This window comes from Heliangelus exortis, chromosome 13 (assembly GCF_036169615.1).
Source record: "Heliangelus exortis chromosome 13, bHelExo1.hap1, whole genome shotgun sequence".
Lineage (NCBI taxonomy): Eukaryota > Metazoa > Chordata > Aves > Apodiformes > Trochilidae > Heliangelus > Heliangelus exortis.
The window spans coordinates 7,486,187-7,513,926 of NC_092434.1; the positions used below are offsets into that span (position 1 = coordinate 7,486,187).

Here is a 27,740-nt window from a genome sequence, read left to right on the forward strand (position 1 = left end):
GGTATAAAAATCCTTATAGATAGGACACTTCCAAAATGCTTTGAAAACCCTGTTTGTGTAAAACAGGGATACTCTGTGCTGATCAAATATCAGACATGAGTTAAAGTGCCATTGAGATGTTTAATAACTCCTAAAACTCTCTATAAAACAATACTAAAAAACATGGCAACTTCTGTGTTTCTCTCAGAGCCAATTTCCTTTTATTCAGCTCCCTCATTAGAGTCAGCAACAAACCAGTAGGTATAGCAATAATAAGGTTAAGTTTATCTTGTTTCCTCCACTCCCTTTTTTCACTGTATTACTAAAGACTTGGAACAATAACAGGATGCCGGGATGCAGGATGGGAAAAGGCTGACTCCCAGCTGGAAAACCTTGGAGACTGGAGAGCTGAACACTCCCAGTATTGCTTAACAAAAAGCAAAGTGGATTTTTCTATTTGATCTTCATTTTCTGTATGCTGCTTAACATTTTGGGATACTGTTGATTTTATTTTGCCTGATTTGGGAACAAACTGAAGCTCCACTAACTCTGGCTCAGGTAAGAGAAACTGCATTTGCTGTCCTTCAGCTCTGAAGTCCGTTTCAAATGTTTTTTTGCCTCTACCAAAAATGTCTTTTATTCTCTTAAATAATTTAAGAAATACCAGGAGTCAGGCTATGAATCTTATACATGTCCACAGATTTTTTTGGGGCCTAATATTGATGGCACTCAAACCAAATTAAGTGTCGTCAACAGCAGAGTTCTTTACAATTGGAGAGGAAAACAGGTTTTCTTGGGCTATACCAAAATATTTCCAGATTGTTTAATAGAAGATACTTTTTATGCTTTTTTTTAGTTCTGTTTCATAATATTTAGATTATGTTGCTGATGTTCATCATAATGGAAAAGAGACAGAAATGATACTGCAGATCACACCTGTAAACTTGTTAGGCAAGGGTTTCACTTGCAGTGTGAACAGTTATGGGCTTAGTGCAGTTTTGAGTGAGGAGGTGGTTTCTGTGCTATGATTTGATGCAGTGTTTTATTGAAGTGGAGGTTGACTCAGTATCTGTTTTTAAGGTGCTATGGCTTTACTGTGACCAGTGCCAGAAGAGGTGAAAGCCACTGTGTTTGCTAGCCAGCTTCAGCATATCTCTTCTGCTAAGAGATTTGTTTAAGGCTTTGAGAGGGGTTTACATAAAGATGTCAGGAACTTGGTCTCCCAAATCCCAAGTTTAAAGTGGCTCAGGTACTTCAGCACCCTAACCCTAGACTGGCAGCCTTTACAGCCCTGATTCTATAGGCCAGCTACATTTAATTTCAAAGTTTCTTGATCTCAGCGATCTGAAAAGAAGTATTTTTTCTGTTGAGGTATCTTAGGGGCAGTGGCTTGATACAAAAAGTTGGTTGAAAAAGCTTTTATCTTATCCTCCAGACAGTGTAGCAAGTCCCTGAGCGAACACGTTTGCTGTACAGCTTGCAGAGACAAAGCATTTATGCATAAGAGATGAACCACTACTTTTTCTATAAGAACTCTATTATGCATTAGTGGGACTGTCAACGTACACAGAACCTTGCTGTGCTGGTTGTCACACTGTAATAAAGATAAAGGAAGGAAAGAAATGCAAGGAAAAAAAGATATGGAAGATTAATTTCTGTGAGAAAATACGTTCCATACTTAGCTACTGAAAACATTAAAAGTTGGTTGGTTGCTACGGAAGTTAACAAAGGTATTTTTAATCAATGTGTCCCTATCTCCACTGACTATAAATCATTATATCAGCATTTGTAAAAGCACACAGTATTATAGATGTTCATACAGGAAAAAAAAAAAATAGACAAAAGCAAGGGTACTCCAATGATTTACAAAATCTCCTCCTCTTAGGTTAATTTGTGCCATGTAACAGCAACCAATATACCAGAAACAAATCACAGAAATGCTGACTTGCAATTTATCTGCGGTATCTCCAGGAGTTACTTTAATTTTTAAAAAAGGGTGACCAACAGAAGTAAAGCACATGAGTAAATTTAGCATATGAAAGTCTTAGAATAGTACAGTATCCTATAGAGAAGAATGCAGAGTTATAAAAAAATAAAACAAATTAATTTTAAAGCAAAAGATAAACTGAACCAACAGATCATTCCTCCTTTGTCCACAAGCCTACGCTTTACTTTTCAGAGTGCCACAGCCACACTCCATTACAACAAGAAGTATTTCCCAAAGCTTTGCTCTTTAACATAATAAAATTGTTAAATGTTTTAAAACAAATATTAACACTGAAATTATGCCATGAAATAGACAGACACCACTCAGCAATCTGCAGTTTGCAGAGCACTGGGTGCAGGGCTCAGTGCTCCTGAGGCAGCTGAGGCAGGGAAAGTTCCACTCCAAAGAGTTAACAGGTTTGTTGCCAGGTTTGCTTCACATCCTGCCTCTTGCTGAGTGAAAACAGGATACAGGTAAACATCACTGGTTTAGAAGCTTCTCTGATTCACAGCACTTATGGAAAAAAAGGACTTTACTGAGCATCCATAAATCATTCACGTCAATTAATATTTCAAATGAAAAACAGAAAAAATTAAAAGGTTTTTTTTTTTTTGCTGTCAGAACTAGAGGCATAAATCAGAGCAGCTAATGCTTTGTGTTTTCTAGAAAAGCAGAGGCTCACAGAATAGAGGGAACTAATTATTCAACTGAGCTCTCTGTAAGGAATGTCATGGTTATTTTTGTCATACATTTAGAATTCCTTTTTTGCTCAGGTTCTAGAAGCTTAAGTCAGAAGTTCAAATGTTAGTATCAAGAAGAAAGTAAGTTTCTGTCTTTGAGAGAAATTTATTGGCCGTGAAAATATTTTTGTGTATTTTTCTTAAAACAAGCATCTTTCCCTTTGCTATCCTTGTGGGTTTAGAAAGCAAGAATCCCTCAAAAAACAACTGGCTTTCCTAGAACACAGCAGTTTGTGTAAACTAGAGATCTTCTAGGACAGAGAGATGCCCAGCTCACAGTCACTAAGATAAAGCAATTCCTCAGAAATGCCTTTGAAGAGCTTATCAGAATCTGAACTAGAACAGACCTTAGCAAATCCAGAGCTGGGTACAAGTTTGATACATGATGGGAGTTTGCTTGATTCACCTGTGGGCTTCAGTTTACACCCTACTCCATTCAAAGGGCCTGTGCAGATTTATTTCCACTGCAAGCATAGAAAACAGACAACACTCTGGTGCCATGGTCATGATCAGGAACCATCATTTTTACTGCCAAGAAACTTGCAGGCATCCTGCTCCAGGGCCTGTGCACAGCCCAAGAGCAGAGCCCAAGGCAAACCCAGGAATTTCACCAAGACCAATGCTGAGAATAACAACATGCAAAATGAATGCACATCACTCAGCAATGAATGTGCCACCTACCTTATAAATTCTGCAATTTTGAAATATTAAAAAAAAAAAAAAAAAAAAAAAAAAGAAAAAATTGTGAAGAACCTGTTTATAGCTCTTCAGTACAAGAATACAGATCAGCCCTTCCATTCAATGAGAACCTGAGCTTCACTCATCTTGATCTGATTTCACATTTGTCATAATAAATAATCATGGAACTATCTCCATTTTGAATGTAAAACTCTGCTAAATATTTTATGGAAGTTGTCTCTGTAACATACTTCTGAGATGGATATTACTTGTGTCATGAGCCTATTCTGTACATATGCTGCTCTTCACGTCTGTCAGGGAGGCTGTGGGAACACCTGGGACCCTGCCCTCCCAGCTGCTTGTTACAGACCACAGACATTCACAGGAACTGGGAAAGTTCAAGAGCTGAGTTTTCCAGGGCTGGACAAAGGCAGAGGAAGAACAGAGGAAACCTCATCATCCATTGCAGGTGTTCACACTGCCTTCACTTCAGGTTTGGTACTCTGACTATATCCAAGTAAACATTTACAGTCAGTAAACCAGGAAAAGTCGAGAAGATGGATGGAGACACTGGCAAGACTTTTCTCCAGACAAGTATTTTTGTGTGAGATAGACAGCAAAACTGTCTTACAGGACCTACTGTTTTAGGACCTGCATGTGAGAGTGTTATCAAGTATCATCCATGAAAGGGTCCAGACTGTATAGTGAACTTATGACTGATTTTAGAGATAGGGCAAGCACGGATGCCCAGGATGGACTGAAGGAATTGTACAGAGACCTTACCAAAAGACTGATGGAGAGGAACTTAAATTACTATGTGAAATGCAATGGTTTACAGACCACCACCATATCTTGAGGCAGACCAAAAGCAGGCACGTTTTAAATTCTTAATTTTTCAAAATCAAAAGAGGTCAGTTTTATTGTCCCAGTCTAGGTCATCAAACCCCTCCTGTTCCTGTGAGATTTCATCACCATCCTCTGCCAAAACTTTACAAGAAAGAGCCCCCCATTCTATTAAACATTATTTTAAAAAGCCTACTATCAGTCTTCATGAATCAGCAGTAGCCCCTCTAGCTTTGCCCCCCCACTGAGGTCATCCATTTCTCCTCCTTGCTCCTCAGGTCCACCAGCAGCATCTGGAGTGGTCCTCCTGACACCTGGGAAAGTTCAGAGGGCTCAAGGTGGGTTATCTGCAGCCCACACAGCCCCCAGTCCTTATTGTGTAGGACAGTGTAAAGGGAAATTCCACTTCCACAATATGTCTGAAGGATATAGTTGAATTCCTTCTCCTGCCTTTGTCCACGTTTCTAAGCAATGCTTTGCCAGGATCAGTCTTCCTTTTCCCCTTCCTTTTATGATGCTATCTGCTATGAATTTCTGTTCTGGAATCCCTCTAGGAGTGCAAAGTCTACCTTACAACACACTGCTTGAAGAGACTAAGGGCCTAATGATGATCTCATGCAAATGATAGGAAATCCTGCCATTGATGGGAATTGTTCCTGTGATAGGGTTCAGCTTCATTGTCAGAACCTCCACTGGCACAGAGTTCTAGGATAGTTTTGCTAGCTTCTCCCTTCTTTTTCTGGGATACTGCTTCACCTTATCTCCAGTTTTATCTAAATTTGGAGGAGAATTTGCATAATATTTTTGGCTTTTGTTGTCATTATCTTTCAGATATATATGATTTTTCTGCAAGAGAACCTTAACTTAGACCAACTAATCAATACTACTTATATGGTATCACACTTTTCTCTGGCTAATCTATGAATCCAAACCTACCATAAAACAGCATATATTACCTATTTCCTCAGTCCTGTTAATTTAGGTTTTCCAGGATGTCATTAAAACATAAATAAATATTGCTATACTATGCACATTGTAGTATCATCCAGACTACCAATGCACTCCACCTAATATATGTATCCAGCAAAGAAATTGAGAAGAGGGAGGAAAGCAGAGAACACAAAAAGCAGGAATGCACACTTGATTTGCCAGTGGCAGCCTTGGTAAAAGGTAGGATTAGAACAGATACTTAATTCTCCAGTAATTTGTCTTGGAGATGACTTAAGTTTCAAACAGAAAGGGGCACATTTCTCTTTGGAATATATTGCATCATTTTACTGCTGTGAAATGGTTAGCTATATTACCTGCCATATATGGATTGATCTTCAGCTTTTTTAAAGAAAGAAAAAGGCCTTATTCACACAAAAAAAGGTATTTTCAATGTCCATTATTAAAATATGAGCTGTAGGAGAAAAAAACGTTCCACTTACACAGCTACTAACTAGGGAGAAGAAATAATTCCCACCTCAACTTAAGAAATATCTCCAGCTGTGTTTCAGATTCAGACAGCGAACCCCCAAGTGGAGCTCTGCTGTGAATAAGAACTTCCCAAACAGTTATGTGACTGCAAAGCCATCAGCTCCCAGGGGAATGCCAGCTACTCCCCGTACTGAGCCCCAGCAGTCCAGATCCTGGGCACTGGCTTGAGAAGACCTGTGAGCAGAAACGTCCCTGGGTCAGCAGGCTGAAAGCCCCCAGCTGTCCCTTTTATCATGTTGACAAAGGCTTCCTACCCAAGGAAGGCAGCAGTACAGCCTGCCTTGAAACAGGCTCACTCCAGCAGTCACATCTTACGGGTTAAACCTCCCGTGGGTGCAATCTGTTTCACAAAATGAGCTCTCCCTGGGTGCAGGTTCCCTCATTGCATCTGGACTTGGGTTGTCAAATTCATCAGACTAATGACCTGCTAAAGCCAGTGCATAGATAATGGAGGGAAACATAAGACAACACTGCTTTAAATCACAATCACTCCCACGTAGAAATGAATCCATACAGGCAGAAAAAGGCGAGCTCTATAAAGTCACAAAACTTTCAAGAGCTTTTCTCACTTTTTTAAGCTTCCTTACATCTGAGGCCTGAATTTTCAGGCCCGCCAGCTTCCTTCTATCATCACTGTAAACTGGAAATTTGCTTCCCTATTTTTACTTTGATTCAAAGATGAGATTTTCCTGACAAGAGCTAAGGAAAGTAAGTAAAAATATTGAAAGGCTCATTGTAAATTCAGAACAACAGTAATACTATCTTTTGTATCATCTTACAACACATGGAGATTATAACAATGGAAATGTTCCAGGAAAAGACTGTAACTATAGGGGTGGGCAAAAAAGGTCTTAAAGTTAAGCTTGGTCTGGAAGTCTAGTTGAATAAGGGCAGGAAATTGAGAAGAATGAACTGACATTTGAATCAGACATCTTAAAAAGGGAGAAAAATACTGAATACTAATTACCAAACAAAATATATCCAGACACACCTTGTTTTTTTAGCCTCTTGCCCAGCCAGAAAACAAGATTTATGTATATGAACATGCCTTTTTTTATCTGCCACAAAATTAATTTTCAGATGAAATACTAATGCATTCATTTACCCAGTAGAATAACCCAGACAAAGGAACCAGAACACAGAGACAGTTAAACATGTTTTTTCTGCTTCAGATTACTGTTAGCACAATAAATATCAATTACTGTGACCTGTGGATGATGTTTGTGTTCAAGGCAGATACTTTTGCTCTTTAGCTTTTGTTGAAGGAAAATGTCACAAAAATCTTATCTGCTGTAAACACAGCTACATTGTACTTAAAAAAAAAAAAAAATCATATTTATTGCATGCAGCTCCTCAAAGGATGGGGACTTCTCCTTAATCAAAGCTACTCAGTTAGAGCTCTGTGCTAGGAAGCCTCTCTGATATTAAGGCTTTATCTGGAAACAAAAGGCAAGTAGAAAAAGCACTATAATACATTATTCTCATGGTGTACCTTATTTTGTTTCAGTTTGGTCAAACTCTTAAACATTCAGTGACAGCTTCAGCTAATCTCTGTGTACAGCAGAGCTAACCAGGGGGCACTATCAAAACAGATCAATTCCAAAATGTGCACACAATTTATCGTAGGAAACAAAGCTGCTGCTTAAGAGACGCTTGAGAAATCTTTTCAGTGATCACAAACACCTCCAAACTGCTCCTCTTCTGCACTGGCATGAGCCAAGTGATTTTTGGACAACTTTCCTGTCACCCAAAAAAACAGTATCATCTGAGTGCAGGAGATGCTGGGGATGAGGAAGATTTAGTTCTGAGACACCTGCACCTCCATCTCTCCTGTCGGAGCCACCACAGTTTGGGCTAAGCAAAAGGAAATGGGCTCAAAGAGAGCAAGAAAGCAGCTGGATCTACACACACACAAATAATGCCACTGAGACTGACAGAGCCTCAATCATTCTTCAGAGTCAATGAGACCCTTCACAGGAATGCACCTGACTGCAAGACCATTCCTGAAACTTTTTTTTGCATACAAGGAGGAGAACAAGTTCTTTCCCTGTCTGTAACACTGGCACTCCATCACTATTTTCAGTACCTGCCTTTATCAATTATTAATCTGAATGGGAGATACATTCCTCCTAGCTTTATTTTTTGGACAAAGACTTCACAGGGGAAAATGTATGTAGTTCCAGACTATGCATGCAGGATTTATCCTACACCTCTTATTAGTCTACTTCAGAGCAGAAGGGCTGTATTTAAGACAAAGCTCATGCTCTTAAACTCAATATTGTCTATGCTGCCAAAATTTCTGTTTATGATAATATATTTATTTGTTATGAAATAGTGTCACAAATTTGCTCAATAATATAATCACAAAGGAACTTCAAAATATTTCAGTGGCTAGGCTTATGCTGGGCACTGTGTTTAATCATATTTTATCTTTTTTTATATTTTGTACTAACATATTTGTATCCAAAGTAAAAGGCTTTATGCATGGAAAGACTGGACAATATCACTTGCTTCTTCTTTAAAGCCCTCTAATCCATCTTGAGGTCACTTCAGGGAAAATTTCTGTAGGAAAGCATTAAATGACTAAAGTAGCATGGGCAGAGTAAGCATGCTCTTATGCAGCACCAGAATATACATATTTCAGTGCTTCACATACTGTATCTGTTCAGTTTCAAACTGGTTATTATCATCCCTCAAGTATCTCTGTGATGATAAACAATATTATTGTGAAAAATGAGTTAAGACATTGATTCAACACCTGGCCATGATGCATGATCTGCATACTGAGAGTGTGAAATGGGGAAGATTCTTAAAACTCACCTGATGATTCAGGGTGGCTCTGATAGACCTTAAAACACATTTCTCTCCTGGGGGAAGCAGGAGGCCAGTAGTTTAAGTAAGACTGGTGGATTATTCACTAGACATACCAGGATACTCATGTGAAAGACAAACATTAAATCCATTAAAATAACCATTAGACTGCATAAATGACCACATGAGGAGAAAGTCAGTGCTCTCAGCACACATTTTAATGATTTCAAAGTATTGTTGTACCTTCACCACATTTGTCATCCTCACTACTGCAAACAACCTTCACTTGAACTGTGCACTGTCTTTCAATAAATGTATGCACTTGAAGTGGCTCAAGAATTATTAATTTATCTAGTCCAAAAACAATGCTTCTTCAAAGTCAATGAAGAGACTAGCCCAGTAACTAAAACTTGTATTTAATTTACTTTTAAATTGTCAGATTTGCTAGTACAAAATTCAGATAAAAACTTGTTTAGATCAATGGAAAAACTGTTTAATTAAAGGCTAGATTACGAATCATAGCTTGTGCACATGAAACACAGAAGCAGAAGATAACTTCACTATGGAAGGTTTTTGACATGCCACATAAAAAAACCCCACAGCTTCTCTCCAGCCTATGAGGAAGTTGCATAATTTTATACGCAGATACACAATAAACTTGTTTTATAAGATCATGTAAAGGATTTATTTTCATAAACCGGACCCAATACCAGAGCCAAAATCAGAAGTGCTGAATTATCTCCTCAGCTACATTTATACACAGTGCTGCAGCATCAACACCAAGAACTGAACAGCACCAAATGCACACTATGGTGCTCTTGCAATACTAAGTGACATCTGAGATTTTTTTTTTAAAGTAGCAAGTTTAGTTAAGGTATTGCTGAAGTGGCTATTCATTGCAAGATACCATCACAAGTACAAAATGTCATTTTATAATCTGTTTTCAGGAAGGCATTTGCACTCCAGATTGTTTAGTCATCAAAGTGGCTATTTACTCAAAGGTACTATCATGCATATAAAAAGTCATTTTATAATCAGTTTTCAGACAAGCACTTGCACTCCAGACTGTTTAAGTCATCAGAGGAAACCACTTCTCAGATGCATAAAGCCGACATAAGGACAATCAAAAATACAATACCAGGTAGTCAGGCACCAGGCCCATTTAAATCAGCTCAATAATCTGGAAATGAAAAAGCAGCACAGTGTTCTCAGGAAAGGCCTATTTTAAAATGAATCCTTGTACACTGTTGAGAGCATGTGACAAGACAGCTTTAATAAGAAATAGGAAAAACACTGAGTAACCACCCGAAACAAATTATATCCGAAAATGCAACAAAAAATGATTGCTCCAAGCCAAATGTTGCCCAATTTACTTAGACAGTTTTTTAAGTAGTGTTACTAAAGTTTGAAGACCTATCCTATTTCCTGTTCTCACTATACTTGCTATGTGCCTCAACTCTTGTCACATTGTGAGCAGAAGGGAGAGGAGGAGGATCACAAGTTTTGCAATTTAGATGCCCAGCAGAAACTGGAGAGAAGGTAACACCTCTGCTTGTGTGAGTACTTTGGTGCTGTGCTTCTCTGGGCTTGTTAGAAGTCAGTTAGAAAAAGGTGGTCTAATGAGATGAAGAAACTGGGAGAACAAAATCTGAGACTGTGCACCAGACCACACATTTAAGTCCTCTGTGCTTCAAAAGTACCTTTTGAAAGGACTACTGCTTTTTATCTAGCTGCAGTACTTTTCACAGAGGAATGAGGAGACTTGATCAATCCATTTTTGCGCAGCCATTTAAGGTCCCTGAAAGGCAACATTAAGTATTGCTGGGACTATTTGCTTTTAATAACGTTTTGTCTGCTTATCAAAACTACAAGCACTGTAAATAATTGTGTTTGTTATGTTGCCTTTCTATTTCTTAATGCTCATTGCATTCACACATTTACCTTTCATCTTAAGCATCATGTAGATGAGGAATTGATGCTAGAAATGGATTCTGTTTGGCAGGGTTGATCAGGGTCATTTTGTTAGATAGTTTTTGTCAGTTTCTGCTCTCTTTATCATGGCTCCATTAAGCACAGTAACTTTGGAGGTGTTTAGATGGTGCATCGTGTTAATTATTTTTTTTCATCTGAAAACACTGTTGCCTACTCTGCATTGTATGGCTTAATCCACTGCAAATTCAACAGAATTTTTTTGCACAGAGCTACTTGGGAATACTGGGGAGGGTGCAGCAGGTAGGAGGGGGAAAGATAGTCAGAAAACACTTATAAAACTAAACTAAAGCTATCTGAAGTTTAATTTTCGTCTAAAAAACCTTTGTGAAGAGGTTTTGTTTGTTTGTGCTTCGTTTTATTTTAGTTTTCGTTCTCCTTTAGTCCAGGCAAGTGGGACTCCAGGGGTATTCACCCATCCTGCTGCCCCCTTCACTGGGACACTGCAGGGATGGGGCCCACAGCAAGAGCAGGTTTGACCTGAGCTCCTTCAGGCTCCACACTTCTCCCAGTTGATCGAATACAGTATTTCAGATGTTTAGTATTCCCTACATTTACACTGCTGCAGGCCCAACAGCTGAGGTTTGATTAACAACCAGTAGCAGCCAAATCACCAGTACTGTGGAATGGAATAGATTATATCCCCTAGTACCGACTAATTTTGTTAATATTTTCTTCTTTGATGAAACTCTCATTTTTGCATGGGAGTTTGGATTTACATTGTTCAGACTTGAACCAAGTTAAAATAATGTTTAACAGCCCTATCAACAATAATAGTTCCATTTCCAGCTTTTCTGACATTCAGGTATACAAAGCATCTGAACGATATCGACACAAACCTTTTAAAATTTATCTTCTGGTTTATGACTGTCACTTTAAGCAAATTTCTCTTCTAAGATATTCCTTATCACTATTTCTAGCACTATTTCTGATTTTTAAATGCTAAAAAGCAAAAATTCTCAAAGATGAGCATAAGACTTTAGTTCAATCAACCAGAAAAATGCATCATGTCAGATAAAACTGCCACTTCGTTTACCAGTATCTCCATACAGCAACCTGGTTGAACTTTTAATTAACATGCAAGCATAGAACAAAATTCCTTGGTAACTAAACTAACCTTGCATAAGCATTCATACACATTTTTAGAGTGAGCAAACCAGGTAGAGGCAAATACCAGAAAAAAAAACCCACAAATGTTCAGAATATTTCACCTAATATGTATTCAGTACATGAAGACCTTACTTATACCAGTTGGTCATCAATCTTGTAGTTGATTTCTTACCAAAACAATTTGTAAAATTCAAACTTTTAATTCATACAGTATTATCTGTATCTCCACCTGACATTTTTTTAATAATTACTCCCAATCTGCAAGAAGAAACTTCACTATATGAGTCATGTGTCCTATAAATCAGTTTGAATACCAGAATTTCTCAGTTAACTGTCTATAGTACCCTGCAGACCAAGAGTTATTCGCTAAAATAATTCAACATGTAAAATGAATAATGTTGGTGGAAAAACCCATCATTTGCTGAAAGAAAATTTAAGAGCAAAGCAAGAAACTTGGCTATTTGAATAAACTATTCCCCTGATAACTTTAAGGAACATTTATGGTCTCTGCTTAAGTTGAAAAACATTTGAATTATTGGTCTAATCAGTTAGAGACAGAGAGGTAACTGGAGTCTGTACATTAAGGTAGAGCAGTGATGGGACCTCATGGCAGCACACCAGGGAGAGCCATGCGTGGGACAGATTATTCTAAGATTCTGTGATCAGTCACAGTATCTGCTGTGCTGTCTCCTTCTCCTGGGGGCCATTATTTGAAAGAGCACTTCTCATTTCCTTATCTCAGTCCTGGCTGCTACAACAGACGTGAGAAGAATCGAAGGCAGTCTCTAGGTGTCACTCACCTGTCATCCCTTAGAAACCTCCTTGTTTCTGACTCCATGGGGAATGCATTCCCCTGATCAGACATGGGAGTATCTCTCTTCTTCTACTACCACTGCCCTTTCAAATGAGATCTGCTGGAAAGGGCATCTATCATGGCCAGAAAAAGATAGAGCACTTAGTACAGCTTGTCAAGAGCTGCCATCCATGGAATGTGAGCCTCACACCAAGACAGTGCCCTTACCCTATTACTGCTCAGAAGGGCCCTGCTACTGAACCATTGCCAGAGAAAGCTATTCCTAAATATTGTGATGGATTCAGTTGCAGACTCAACAGCAATGGAGTCCCAGTTGCTGACTGGAAAACTTGCCTGCCACCATAGAGGAAGTCCTGTCAGAGTCAGACTGTCTGATGGAGCAATGGACATCAAATGTCCCTAGAAAAGACAGAGTGCACAGTGCCTGAGTGTGCAATGTTACTTCCATCAAACATTCAGAAAGATACCAATGACAAAGCAGAAGTCATTTTTGCAAGAGGATCTTCCATCTCAGTCTGTGCTTGATCTACAATGCATACCAAAGTGTGGACCAAACCCCATCAAATGGCTCACAAAGGAACCATTGATTTACCAAAGAGGCTGGAAAAATGTTAAAAAAGAATCCATTAATGAGGAGATAAAGGAAGTGAAACCACCTTTAAATTTAAGAACAGAAAGACAAATCTGCTGAGTAAAAGAAGCAGCGTAAGTTTCAGCTGAAATGTGCATGTATTTAAAAAGATTCAGTCTAGTGCTTTCTGGACTAATGACCAAGCTTTCCACAAGGCCTGCAGTGTGAAATACTTCAAAGGAGAGTTTAGATTTGCTGCATGGCTCCTCAGGAATAATCAGGATATTACCACAGTCCCAGGGCTTCTATACTGATCATCATACACTTGTTATGACTTTGAGCCCTTAATTTCCCATCAGCTGTACCCTGTGTGAGGACAGCAAAGGTGCTGGAGTTGCTCTCACCAGTAATCACTTTCAGCAGTGAGCAAAGTACCCTGAGGGGTTTGAGAGAGGACACAGCAGGCTCTGAATTGAACATTAATAAACAGAGGCAAGTATTAGGAAAATATTCCTGGAAAGACATAAAATTTCTCCCTACAAAGTAAATATACACTGAGACCAGAATGCTTTAGTGGAGATTTGACTATTTCAGTTAAAAATGCTTTCTGCAAGGATGTTTGTAAAAGTGTCACTTCCAGGGACCTGAAGAGCAGCTGAAGTGGGCACTATTGTCCTCAGTTTTCCCACCTTATTTCTTCACTACAGCAGTACCGGAGATCTCCACTGTATCAGAGCAATAAGAGAAAATTACTTTTTAAACACTACTGCCTGTTTTGTTGTATTTTGGTTTGGTTTTGTTTTGTTTTTTATACTACAGGCTGTACTAGTTGATGCTAACCAACTGGTTTCCTTTGGTTATCATACTTCGTAATTTTATGGATAAAAGGCAGACATGATGGCGACAGAATCATACCAATGCCTTCCAGTTGTAAAATATTCATGTACCCAAATAAAACAAAGCAAAATAACTCTTACTCATTTTTCTAAAAATAGTCAGAGACAAATTAAGTTCACAGAATACAAAAGCTACCTATAGAAAAAAAGTTTTATATGAAAAAATAAAACTTAAAAACATGGCTTAACTACTAAAAAGCAACTTAAAAGCCACCTTATTTGGTCAATTCCTACGCAGTCACAAAGAAGTTCCTCGGCTTCTGTACAACAGTGTGGAAAAGAGAAAAGTAAAAGAATACAAAATTTCATGGTAAATAAAATCTTTTTACAGACAAGGATGCTGCAATGTTTGCGTAGTTACCAAAAAGTAATATTGGAAACATCTCCACACCTTCCTGCTGAAAATACTAATTTAATCTCACATCTAGCAACCCTTCTGATGTCAACTTCTCTATCACAATTAACAGGTTTATTTTTTACATACATGTTGACAGATCCTGAAAGCTAATGGAAAGTCATTTATGTGTAATTTAAAGTCTCACTGTGTGACCATTTGACTGTTAAAGTTTCCTGAGTCCTTTATATTGGGAGGGGGAAATTTAGTAGGAAAATTAATTGGTTTTGCTACGTTAAAAAACATTCTAAATATCATCTGAAAATCAGGCATAAAACATACGATGCAAAAATATGGTTTCACCTGCTAATAATTTCACAACTTACCATTTTGTAGATGGTAAAACCTAAGAACAGGGGATCAAAGGAACTTTGCATGTGTCTTCAAACATTTCAAAAGACAAGGATTTTAATCAGTAAGTGAACACTCAGAGCAAGATAATTTGCTACATTGTACTTGGAATTGATTGAAATTTTCACAACCCATTTTTTTCAACCAAAAAAACCCAGATTTTTTTCTAAATCGATATTTTCCATATGAAGATAATGACTACACCATATTTTGCATCAGGGCAAGTCAGAACATTGCATTTGGGTTTGTCCATCTGGAAAATTTCGTTTCAAGTTGAGTTAACATAAACTTTGATTTGGCTTAGCTCAGCCTTGGTGTTGCTTCCATGGCTACCCTCCCCAGGAGCCATGCTCTTGCACTCAGACTCCACTTCCCACAGCTGATCTTCACTACTGAACCTTCTCTTCAAAATACCTATGGCAGCCCAAGTGAATGATGGCCTTTACGCTCGCTTTCAAAACTTGCACATTTTTTATCTCATGAAAATATTTTTCTTGGTTTTTATGGCAGTCATCTAATTAAAACTTAAAACTGTCATAATTAAAATTAAAACTGTTTGATGGAAGGAAGAAGCCACATATTTCAAATTTTGGTGCTAGAGGCAGGTGAAAAGAAATACAGATGAAAAATAATCAAAATTTCCTACAGAAGAAAAGCCTCTTTGTACACTTATGCATGCTCTCTCTCTGATTAATCTGATTCTCTTGTTATTTATTTAGTTTTCATATTTTATATTACTTTCTAGGCTGCAGAAGAAGATGAACTACCTTATCCTACTTTTCTCATTGTTCCTGGATCCAGTATTTGCTGGCAAAGAAAGTCAGAAAACAAACCAAAATTTTTCTTCAAGCAATGCCAGTCATAAACGACTGAAAAGAGACTGGATATGGAACCAAATGCATATCAAAGAAGAGATTGATACACCATTACCACACCATGTTGGCAAGGTAAACAGTGGTCTGTTAGTAATGAGTAATTAGAAATGCAGACAGCAAATGAGTTTTTCAGCAGGTATCCCTTGTTTGCAGTCTAAGCAGAACAGAAGAGAAAAAAGGCATTAGAAATGGGACTTTACTAATATGTTGAAATCTTAAGAGTGTGCATGGTACATCAAGAATAATGTCAAAGGGATTCTAATTCTTTTGAAGTATACAAACCAATTTTTGGAGAATGGCTGCTATGGAGCACCCTCACTACAGAAACAATTGCATCGCATGCAGGTGCATGGTTAGGAAGGAAGTCTGGTGACTGATGTATGTCTATTTTCCTGGCAGCTCAAGATTTTTTTAAAAACTGAGGAGATCAGCTAATAAAAACATATGCATTAAAACCCAAACAATTTACATCTTTCAGCTCGGATACAAAACAAAAGTCCTATGTTTAAGAATACTGTTAACAATCAAAAAAATTGTTTCACAAAGTGAAAGAAAATAACTCTTTAAGATAATAATGAGCAGTGACCTGCTTGCAAACTCATTTTCTCCAGGGCAGTGCTCATAAAATTCTGTGATTAACTGCATATCACCCAGACAAAGTTCTTCCATTCTGGTCTTTCAAATTGAACTACTTTGACACTTTTCAGATAAACGCAGTTGAACGTTTTCCTCCCATGTACAACAATCAGCTTCTGTCAAGGCTGTCTCAGCAAAGTGAAACAGACCTTTCTGGATCAGTGCTGCTTACTGGCAGGAGAGAGAGAGAGAAAAGAGGCCATAGGGTGCTCTCAGCTAACACAGGGTATCTCTGTTTCATTTCAGACCAATTCAGTAGCAGATTGAGAAGAACGCTTCTATTCCTGGAGCTGTCCTAAATAAGAGTAATTCACTTTGTACTGTGCTCTGTGGTCTTTCAACAGTGAAATGCTTCTGATTACTTCTGCAATGGATGTGTTCAGTGCATTGCATTGCAGGATTGAACACCTGATAAACCCTTTTAAAAAGGCCACAGCAGTGGCGTGGCAGATCTGAGTGACAGCTGCAGGAATATGCTGATACATTTCGATTTTATCTTTCATGACCTTGGATGCTTTCCTTTGTGTGCTCACCCCCAGTTTTAGAAAAGGCTCTCTTGGAAGCCTGTATCTTTTACACTGAATAAGTAAATAAAAATTGAGCAAGGCGGCACAGACTACAGTATCTTTGAGACGGGGGTGAGGTTATTTCTCATGTTTCATCTTGAGAGCTGTAAACTGTACTTCAGCAGCCTCAGCAGACAGATAAGTACAGGGAGTGAGGGAAAAAAACTTTAATGACACGTTTCAAAATAGAAAACAGAAATTAAAGAATGTTCAACAGTAAATGACAGCTACAGGATAAATCAAATCCTGAATACCAAGCAACTGCAATTTATGATAACATCAGTAACAAAAAGCTGGAAATTCTTGGTCAAACCCAGCAATTATTGAAAAATAGCTTGTTGAAATAAGAATGCTGACACAGTGCATGGAAAATTGGGGTTTAAACCTTCTATTGATGTCCTTAGACGGATGAAGGTATAAAAAGGGAACAATCATCTGATTATCTTCATATTAAATAATGTGCAATTGGGACTGGATTAAATTACATTTTAAAACTGATTAATGTTCATTCCTTTGCCCCATCCCTTTTCCATTAGATATAATCTTAAATTTTTAAATCTATGGGGTGGAAATTTAATCTTACTGTCATAGCATGTGCCTAAAGACTGGCAAAAAAAAATTGCCTCTGACTGAACACAAGAAAGCTGTCAGCTATGGTAGGAATGCTAAGTAGTAGGGAGTAATGCTGATTAATGCCAGTAGCTGAGAACATAGATTTGATTCTGCAGTTCTGTGAAATCCAAGAAAATTCAGGTTATTTGGAAACAAGAGTAGCTCAAACTGTACCTGGTGGCACGTGTTATTTCAAAATCAAAAGTCTTGATGGTTGTTCTGATTTCAAACTGTGTCCGAAGAAACCCTGGTTGTGTGTATCTCCTGATAAGCACTGTGTTGCATCTGCTTTTATCTCTGAATTATACTTTCCTTCCAGATCACATCAAGTGTAAGGAACAACAATGCTAAGTATATAATTGAAGGTGAATACGCCAACACCATTTTTAAAGTGGAAGAAACCAGTGGTGATGTATATGCTTTTGAGAGGCTAGACAGAGAAAAGAAAGCAGAGTATGAGTTGACAGCTCTCATTATTGACAGAAGAAACAACCAGTCACTGGAGCCACCATCTAAATTCATTATCAAGGTTTATGATATTAATGACAATGTCCCTGTCTTTGTACAAAAAGTATTCAACGGGTCTGTCCCGGAAATGTCACCAGTAGGTACGTTCCTCTATCACCCATTTCCCTTCACACCTCTGGTTAAAAAGCAGAATTTATAATAAATGCACTGTTTGAAAATCCTTTTCTAGGAACCTCAGTCACCAAAGTGACAGCTGTAGATGCTGATGACCCAACAGTTACTGGTCATGCCACAGTTACCTACCAAGTCATTAAAGGAGATGAGTACTTCACAGTTGATGACAATGGTAGGTTTGACACACAAATGTCTTTATGCTTTGAACTTAACTTCCAGTTTGAAGAAAATAAGGCAGTTTTAAGCCTTTTTCATTCTGGACAAGGGGGATAATAGCAAAAAAACATCATTTTAACTGCAATATAGAAAGATTTTTCATCCACGCTGACACAGTGCCACCGCCTGTATTTTGAAATTAAATTAATAAAAACAAAATATCAGATGCCATGAACTAAATGAGAAGATAGGTGGTATTTTCTTTCCCACAGAGGAAGAGACTGACAAGTGTAGCTAATATAAGTACATAGATACCATTCTTTTGAGCTAACAAAAGAATGTAATACATAAATTCTGAAAAAGCATTCAATAATCAGTAACTCAACCCTTTGCTTTCCTAAGCTTTCTTGCTTAAATTTCACCCAGTTTTAAAAATAATGTCAGAATCTCTTATAACCATACTAGTCCTCTGGAGTAAATAACTCAGCTAAAAAGGCATTCAGATTAACTCTCTAGATGCTGTAGTGACCAAGTGTAGACATCATTAGACTGCTTCTAGGCAGCAAAGATCAGTTCAAAGGAATGTATCGTACAAAATCTCCCAAATGTTCTATCATATAGAAAGATTTTAACATTATAGCCTTAGAAAAATAAACTGTAAAAATGCTTCTTAAAGCTACACGTGGCATAAGATGAAAACTTCCTGTCAAAACTAAGAGATGTTGGGCAAACTGCAAAGTGTAATCGTATTCAATGTTATTTTTCAAAGGTGTGATTTCTACAACAAGGGCTGATTTAGACAGAGAGCATCAATCAACATATGAAATTGTTGTTAAAGCAAAAGATGCTCCAGGGTCTTCGGGGGATTCAAGCACAGCTACAGTCATTATCACTTTAACAGATATCAATGACAACTTCCCAGTGTTCAAACACTGTAAGTATAAAGCAATCATTGTAAGATTTGGAAAACAAGGGCTGACCCAGCTATAAAAAAATATATTTCAGAGCCAGATGAATATATGTCACAATTCAGCTTCTATTAAAAGTGGACAAAAGAAGCTTACATATTCAGCAGGTCTTCTGTATTTCAGCCCTTCCTATATTTCCTGGGTGATGCACACCTAGAAGAGAAAACAAAAATCAGTATTCATTTTGTAATTTTGTACAAGGTCTTGACAATTTTTATAATTACACTTTTATAAAAAATATATCCAAATGCTGTCTGTAGAGATAAATAATGCTAAATTCTCAATGAAATATTTTTCTGTACTCTATAAGCTAAGAAAAAGTTTGAAGTTCTAACTTTCATGTACACATTCTTTGTCTTTTTTGGTTTTTTGTTGTTTTTGTTTTGTTTTGTTTTGTTTTTAACAGCATCATTTCACTTTAGAGTTCCTGAAAACATTTCAGTAGGAGGAGAAGTTGGCAGAGTCAAAGTAGAAGATATTGATGAACCACAACATAGAAATACGAAATACAGCTTTGTCAGAGGAGACTACAGGGACACATTTGAAATTGTAGCCAACCCATTCACAAATGAAGGAATCATTAGGCCAAAGAAGGTACTTTTACCAGTAACAAAGTTGCTTATTTTGTTCCTCCATGTGTAACAAGTGTTTGACTCAGACCAAGTCAAACAAGTGTTTGACTCAGGAAAAAATAGAAATGCATTAAGTCCACATGAAATGCATTAATCCTGAAAACCCTGGTCTGTAAGCTCATGTTGTAATTATGCACGTCATAATTATAAATATGCAGCCATCTGAGATAAAATTTCAACTGCTGGATAAGCTCAATCACTCCCATTGCAATGTCTACTCAAAGAGAAAAACAAGAGTCACCACAATAAACTGCTGTGTATTACAAGGTGCTTTTATTATTTCAAACCACAGTGCAAAGGGACACAAACTTTCAAACAAGTGACTGCTTGGGTATTTCTTACTGCCCTTGCTCCTGGCCTTCCTTCCATTGTGTGATTCCTTTTATAATCTCAGTCAATGGGAAAAACAAGGAAGCGGATGTTATTTATCACTTAATGCCCCAGCTATCCGTCAGTGCAGCTATGAATTCTGCCTTGAATGACTTCAGAACAGAAAGCCTAGCTAAAAAGAGGAGGCTCTGGTTCTCAGACTGTGAGAAAAATGAGTTAAACAAGTTTTGGTAGCTATAGAAAAAGAAAATTATTTAAACCAAGTACTTGTTGAATTTAGAATACTGGGTGAATGTGTTCAAAGCCAGAATTTGCTCAAGCCACTCTATGAGAAGTTCAGTCTGGAAATGCTCTCCCACCAGGCTAGCTAAGGTACAGTTTGGTAACATTGCCAAAGATGAATTAGAGCTTAAATTCACATTGCTAATGCAAAGTTCACTTAGACATCTCCAAAGGAAGAAAATCTGTGTTTATCTTTATTCTAGCCCCTGGACTTTGAAAAAGTAGCAGAATACAAGTTTGACATTGAAGCGACAGATCCCACTGTTGATCTTCGTTACTTTAAGTCTGGTGGCTCTCGGAGCATCTCAACAGTCACCATTGAAGTCACTGATGTTGATGAGCCTCCTGTCTTCACTAAACTACCCTATGAATTTAAAGTAAAGGAAAACGATCCAGAAATAAGAACACTTGGCTCAGTTTGGGCACATGACCCTGACGCAGCTAAACGGAAAATCAGGTAACATGACACCAGCCTTAGTAATTCTATTTTGGGCACTCTGGCCCTGTTATTCAGAATTCACATCTAAAATAAATAAATAAAAATAAATAAATTGTTTTTTAAATCCAGTTTGATTTTTCTTGCACTGCAGCCATGGATATATACAGTAACCAAAAAATGAACAGAAGTTACATTTACCCATGCAATTTTTACAAGAACTTACTCATTAAAAACTTTGCACATTTACAGGAAAATGCATAATCCTGGATATCCTTACACGGTTATATTTTTTGTAACATTTTTTAATCATAATAACTCTCTCATGTGCTTTGAAAAGAAAGTAGACTTTTGAAACAGCACAAGACAACAATCTAGAAACTTTTCCGACAGATATACTTTGTTCTCACAGCTTGCATAATTTTAGGGTTATGTTCTGAAACTGCCTTGTAAAGATATTAATGTAACTTGTCACACAAGAATTCTCTGACCTTCTACAATGAGGAGCTGAGGTGAAACACAGTATTACCACCCTTGCATTGACATGTTTCTTTTTAAACAAAAAACCCCCCTAGATTTATTCGACGAAGAGCTAGTCCTAATGGAGACTATATTCGGGTATCTGATTCTGGAATTATTCAACTTCCTAAGCCCTTGGACAGAGAATTCAGTTCTTCATACAACATCACTGTAGCAGCACAGGAGATCCTTGAAGATGGTAAGGGTTATACACTTCCTCATTTGAAAGAAATCAGTGTACAACTTTACAGCAGGACTGTAGCTTAGCAAAAAGGAAAGCTTCAACCTGACAACCTGTTTCCATTAAACTACAAATGAAAAGGATGACTGCAGGGTTTGCACAATATTCTTCCAAATCAATTAGTACCTATTAGTACTTACTAGCAGGTCAAATATACTTTTAATATTTGGCCTGCAGCTGTCATGAAAATGTATAGAAGATGTTACAAGGAATACAAAGGGCCTGAGGAGTGGAAGCAGCTTGGGAAACAGAGGCAAGCCTGTGGTTAGAGTAGAAACATCCTCGCCAGCTCCACTCACTCACAGAGTTGCACTAAGTCCCTCTCCCATACTGTCACAGAGACCATTGTTCCACTGGCATCCCCCTACAGCTTTGCTCAGGTTTGGGGAGCAAGACAGGCCCAAGGGTTGGCCCCGAGTCATTCTGGGGGAAGGGGGCCTTTCCTGGAGGGTGAGATATTTAATATTATAGACATGGCCTGGTCTGTGCCTGGTAATGCCAGAGAACAATTCTGCATCCTTTAGCCACACAGTGTGAACAATCAGGAAGTCATAAGCAATGGTCATTTGCTTCCCTGTTGATCCTTGATGATTTAGCCCAATAGGAGAGTTTTTATGAAAATATCTGAATCCAGCAAAGGAAAAATTTAAATTAATGATGGAGTTAGAAACTCTCCATATTCCTCATGCAGGAGGTACAGATGTAGACATGGAGTGGAAAGGAGGGGGGTGGTTCTAGAAAGCACTGAGATTGCAGGCATCTCAGAGACCTGTACTGTTGTCATTTCAGGACGTCTTTCTGACAGAGAATCACATGCCCACGTTCATGTAATAGTTTCTGATGAGAATGATAACGCTCCAGAACTTGTTTATCCTGAGGAACCCAGAGTGTGTGAAAATGCTGCACCAGGAAAGGTGAGACAGGAGGGAGTTTTTTTCCCTTAAACCTGAACAATTTACTTGCAAACTCAAGCAGAAGATATCTTTCAACAAAAGTTAGTCTCAGTTTTTATACCCAAGCAACTGATCATTTCACTGATTTCCAAATCTCCTTTAAGGACCTAATTGTGGACTCAATGCTGGAGTATTGAATTTTATCTGCTTACACATATGGGCTGCAGAGTTTCTCTCCCTTCAGGCTTTTAAGTACATATGTGCATTAGCACTTGAACCATGAAGTACAGCCAAGACATACAGAGCAAAAATTAGCAATTTAGTTTTACCGCACAATTTTTACCACAAATACATGATATTGAGAATTAAACCATTTCAAAAAACTAAGAGAAACATTGCTGCATATAAAGTTATTGTGGTATTCTTCAGATTGCAAGTAACTGTTGTTCGTAACTGAGTAACTGAGTCAGTAACAGTAACTGAGTTTAGATATTTGGCCCCAGACAAAAGTATTTAGCCCACACATGTAATTTCTGTATAATTAAGAGACTTTGTCACAGACTGAAATTTCTTATTGTAATTTGTTAGAACACACAGGGTATTATTTCACCCTTAATATAATTTTAAAAAAACTTTTGGGACCTAATCATAGACATATTTTATGTTTTATACATCTAATCTATCCTGGGTTGAGGTTTAAAAAAAAAAATGGATGTCATTCAGGAGTGGCAGTCTCAACATTCAAAAAATGAGTCATACTTCTGAGATGAACACTTTAGAAGACAGTCACCTTAGGTATAAATATGAGCCATATATCTTTGCATGTAAGACTTTTTAATGCTACAGTAAGATTTCCTCTCTTGTTTCCGACCTGTGAGTGAAGGGGTAAGATCGCTCTTTTTGGAGAGTTAGAAGGAAAGTACTTGCCTTGAAAGAGCTTGAAGAGGAACATTACAAGATATATTTGTCCTGCCCTTTCCTGAAAGCTTATACAGGATACACAGACCAGTTCTAACTTAAATACTTTGAGCAGCTTTATCACTGGCAGCAACGTATACTGAAAATTGTGACCTCTTTTATCTTCCCAGGTAATCATCAGGATCTCAGCTACTGACAAGGATGAAATATCACCTAGAGGTTTCTTCAAATACTCCCTGGCCACAGAAGATACCAACTTCTCCTTGGTTGAGAACTACGGTAGCGTATCCCTGCAATGCATTTTCTCAGCTAGCCAGAGCCAGACAATCAGAGAGAGTCAGGATACAGGGGAGGAGAGCTGCAGCAATGCCCTAGGATTGGTCTTACTGAGCTAAGTAAAAGGGAAAAAATTGTTATTTGTTGCTGGGGAAAAAAATGCTGTTTGTTGCCACTCAAGTTTCACTGGGTTCACTAAAGGCCGGTTCTGTCTACTGGGAAGATCTACCAATTGACTGATAATCTATAAGGAAAATCTGGTAGAGATTATCACTTAATTATATGTCATTACTTCTTCTAGATAACACAGCTAATATTACTGTCAAATATGGACAGTTTAATCGTGACCTTGCCAAAATCCACTACCTGCCTGTCATCATCTCAGACAATGGTGATCCTGAGCTGAGCAGCACAAACACACTTGTCATCAGTGTCTGCAAGTGTAATGAAAAAGGCAACTTCACGTTTTGTGAGGAAAGAGCTAAACAAGTTGGAGTTAGTATACAAGCACTGGTGGCAATTTTTATCTGTATCTTCACAATCATTGGTAAGTACCTGGCTTTTGTAACATTCTCTGACTTAAAATGTAGGGTTTACTTTGGGTTTTTTTCTTAAACACGTTCTGCAAAAGCTTTGTGACTATAAATGGGTCTCAAAGGCAGAAATACAGATTTTTTTTCATCTCATTTGCTGTCTTTTCCTCTTAGCATAGTTTCAGCTACCAAGCTGTTCATTCTATTGCAAAGGCTGAGTCACAGGGAAGGTTATCACACGTATGCATAATATACTTGATTTACTGCTCCTAGGCTCACATGCAGCTCTAAACCAGGAAATTTGTGTTGGGTCCATAATAATTATTCCTGTTTCCAAAGGCTGAACTAGTTTGGAAGCCCTTTAAAAAGTACAGTGAACATTATATATATTTAAAAATCTGTAACAAATCAGCAGACCAGTAGTTATTTCCTGCATTTGGAATCTCTCAGAGAAGGGGCAACATTTTCTCTCACTTGAGAAGAGGCCTCCTTTGCAATTTCCACAAAAGTAGCATTTGATGCCAGGCATTAAAAGATTTGCCAGTTCAAGGAAGTAGTTTTTTCAATGAACTTGTGACACTATGCATTTGTACTCATGACTCCAGCTCAAGAATCAGTTGTACAATTCCTGTACAGACTGAACAGCTTTGAGAACACAGAAATTCTACAGTTAAACAGTATTTTAAAATATTTTTTTAAATAAAGGTATGGTAAAAAAAAAACTCTGGAAAAAGAAACCTTTAGACTTACATTTCTTAAATGTTATTTGCTTTACTTCCTTACTTCTCCATTTACACATGCTCATCTAAGTTTTCTTTGCAGTAATTGCATTGCTAATTCTTCTAAGAAAGAGACACAAGAAGGATTTGAGTGGTCTTGGGAGGAATGTGGCAGAGATTCATGAGCAGCTTGTCACTTATGATGAAGAAGGTGGTGGTGAAATGGATACCACCAGCTATGATGTATCTGTACTCAACTCTGTCCGCAAGAACGGAATGAAGCCAGAAGCTGTTCCCTCCCCATATGCACAAGTCCAAAAGCCTCCTGGAAATATAACTTCTGGTGCTGGAGAAATGGAAATGATGATTGAGGTTAAGAAGGATGAAGCTGATAATGACAGGGATTTGCTGCCATATGACACACTTCACATTTATGGCTATGAAGGTGCCGAGTCCATTGCAGAATCCCTCAGTTCTTTGGGATCGGGCTCCTCAGACTCAGATATTGATTATGACTTTCTAAATGACTGGGGACCCAGGTTTAAAATGTTAGCTGAGCTGTATGGATCAGAACCAAATGAAGATTTTGTGTATTAAATTCCAAATAGCCATGAATTTTTTCCCTCCCACTACAGGCATCAAGAGCCTGCCAATGGCCAAAGAACTCAAAGCTCTTCACCCAAGCCATACTAGGATTTCAAACAGACATGAAAAAAACCTGAAAGCAGTAGAGCCAAAAAGAAACACACAGAACTATATATACTGACTATACATGTATACTACTATAACCCCAGCACTGCTATCCTTTCTAACATTCCGTGCTTTCCCCAAAATTGCTGCTTAAGGACCTGCTCAAGTCTTCTAGGACACAATCCTCTCCCTATCCAGACAGACACTTCTCCTTAGAAAGTGGTTTTGTATCCAGTTTATCCTTTATTCCTCTCATCCTCTACTGTTTTCATCAACATTCAAGGCCACCATCCACTGGAGCAGAGAAGTTCAGTGACATGGGGAAGGGATGTTTTCAATAAACTCCTGCATCTCCAGCCTGCTGGTCTGCCTGGCCCTCGTGTAACATCTTTATTGATATTCCACACTTATGCTTACCCAGCAGAGGAGAGGAGGAACATATGGTCTATCACTTAATATTGGAAATTATTCCATCACTTCTAAAAAGAGGCACGATTTTTTCTTCTTTCCAAACTATTAATTATTCTTGCTTTATAGTCTTCTACTACATCTATGAGTTACCAAGGATAAAATTAGACAGGATTTTTAGATGAATGATCTGGTTTCATCTGTCGTTTTTAACAGCCTGATGGTGGTTTCAGGCCCCTTTCTGGTGTGCTAGAATTTGCTCTAGCTAGCAGCAAAATCGGTTTTTTCTTTCTGTAAATAGGATCTCAGTGTTACTCAGTGGAACATATCCTGCAGAGCAGGAAATGTGAAGATCAGGGGAATGTTAAGACTCCAATACTGTAAATCTCTAGATGGCAACATAGGTCTCTCTAGATTTCTGAAGAGGTTGAATAGACTTTTTATTCAGTATTATTGCAGCAATTGTATTTTTTCAGGGACAAACAAACGAAGGGCTTCACTACTGTGAAACTGTTTTGATTTTTTCTAAGCAGGTACTGTAAAACAGGTATTTTCCACCTAGGAAAATATTGTAGATTTCCAAACCAGAATGCTATACACCTACATATTTGCTTCCATAAGAGAACCACAAATGTAAGCAAGGTTTTGGAGCTGCAGCTACTATGTCCCTGGTAAGTGTATATTTAGTTTCTCACCTGTAGAGCCACAGAATGAAGTGAATGAAATTTCCCATGCAGGAAGTTACTCAGCCAAATACATTTAGTCAAAAGTGGGTTTCTTAGGACAGTGGCCTGTCTCTGGCTTCTGGCAATGCAGATTTCTGGAGCCTCCAACAGAAAAGAGCCCTACCACACAGACACTCAATTCTGCAGAACCTGTGCTGGAGATGTATATATTAGTTTAGTTGATTTGATTTTTTAAATTTGGTAGCTAACCAAATAACACTGAATCTTTTTTTTTTCCTAAACCAGTATAGTGGAACCTCACAAATTAGCTTTTCACTCGGTCATGTCATCTCTTAATTTACACTCTCTTCCTTCTAAATGTTTTCTTGGCAAGAAAAAGAAATGCACTATGCTATGATCTCACATTAGTCCTCGCTACTGTAAAAAGTTGTCCAACACAATACTTAGCTGAATGCTAATGCCTGTGATCAACAATGTCCTCAAAGTTTCAATCATGAACTAAAGAAAAACTAGGTAGAATTCTGTCCAACAGTCAAATCAGCTTTGGATCACATCCTTTATGAAAAGTCCTTTTTGAGACAACAGCCTCAGTTATTTTTAATGTGTTCATTCTCTTCTGTTTTGCTTAATCCAGTGAAAAGCATATGCTATTGAGGTTCCACATGTTAGTAGAGTATAAAGAATGCTAACTAATAATACTTACAGCCTAAGATTTTCATCAGTAACTAAGGTATTGGTTATCAACAGGTAAAATTAGCTATGAAATTATTTAGAGCAGTAAGTAAAGTACTTTGATAAGCATGATTCAAATAGTACTCCCTGTAATCGCTGTTTTTAAGTGTGTTTTATAAAGCTATTTTAATGATCACTGTATCAATTTCCACTGTATAAAGATGTTTGCACTGGATAGTTTCTTTTTATACTCCTGTACTGTATTATTATTTTTTTTACTATATAAAAGCCAATCTCAAGTTTGGGTTTTCTGTGCATTAATGAGTTTCACATATAAGACAGTATCAGGCTTTGTACCACAGTGAGCTCAACCATAAACCCACTGGTATTTATGCTCTAAGTAAACTC

At 37.8% G+C, this 27,740-nt stretch overlaps 1 protein-coding gene across 7 annotated transcripts; it reads left to right on the forward strand.

The window, feature by feature from the left end:
* Nucleotides 1-353: 353 nt before the first annotated feature.
* On the forward strand, nt 354-27,631 carry CDH5 (cadherin 5). 7 transcript variants are annotated; one of them, XM_071756678.1, is made up of 13 exons: nt 398-537; nt 4,506-4,565; nt 15,388-15,589; nt 17,651-17,939; nt 18,029-18,145; nt 18,899-19,063; nt 19,504-19,691; nt 20,545-20,798; nt 21,353-21,495; nt 22,327-22,451; nt 23,519-23,627; nt 23,926-24,171; nt 24,968-27,631. In XM_071756678.1, exons 3-13 carry the CDS (start codon nt 15,401-15,403, stop codon nt 25,471-25,473), a joined length of 2,331 nt encoding a protein of 776 aa, XP_071612779.1. In that variant the 5' UTR covers nt 398-537; nt 4,506-4,565; nt 15,388-15,400; the 3' UTR covers nt 25,474-27,631. The 7 variants fall into 7 exon arrangements, with proteins under 7 accessions (XP_071612782.1, XP_071612779.1, XP_071612778.1 ...); XM_071756681.1 differs by lacking the exon at nt 4,506-4,565 and having other exon boundaries at nt 354-537; nt 24,980-27,631; XM_071756677.1 differs by lacking the exon at nt 4,506-4,565 and having other exon boundaries at nt 403-537.
* The last annotated feature ends 109 nt before the right edge of the window (nt 27,632-27,740 follow it).

Coding starts and splice junctions, on each gene's coding strand:
- CDH5 (XM_071756678.1), top strand. CDS start 15,401: ATGAACTACCTTATCCTACTTTTCTCATTGTTCCTGGATCCAGTATTT. Junction 17,940..18,028: donor CCCGGAAATGTCACCAGTAG/GTACGTTCCTCT, acceptor ATCCTTTTCTAG/GAACCTCAGTCACCAAAGTG. Junction 21,496..22,326: donor ACAGGAGATCCTTGAAGATG/GTAAGGGTTATA, acceptor TTGTCATTTCAG/GACGTCTTTCTGACAGAGAA.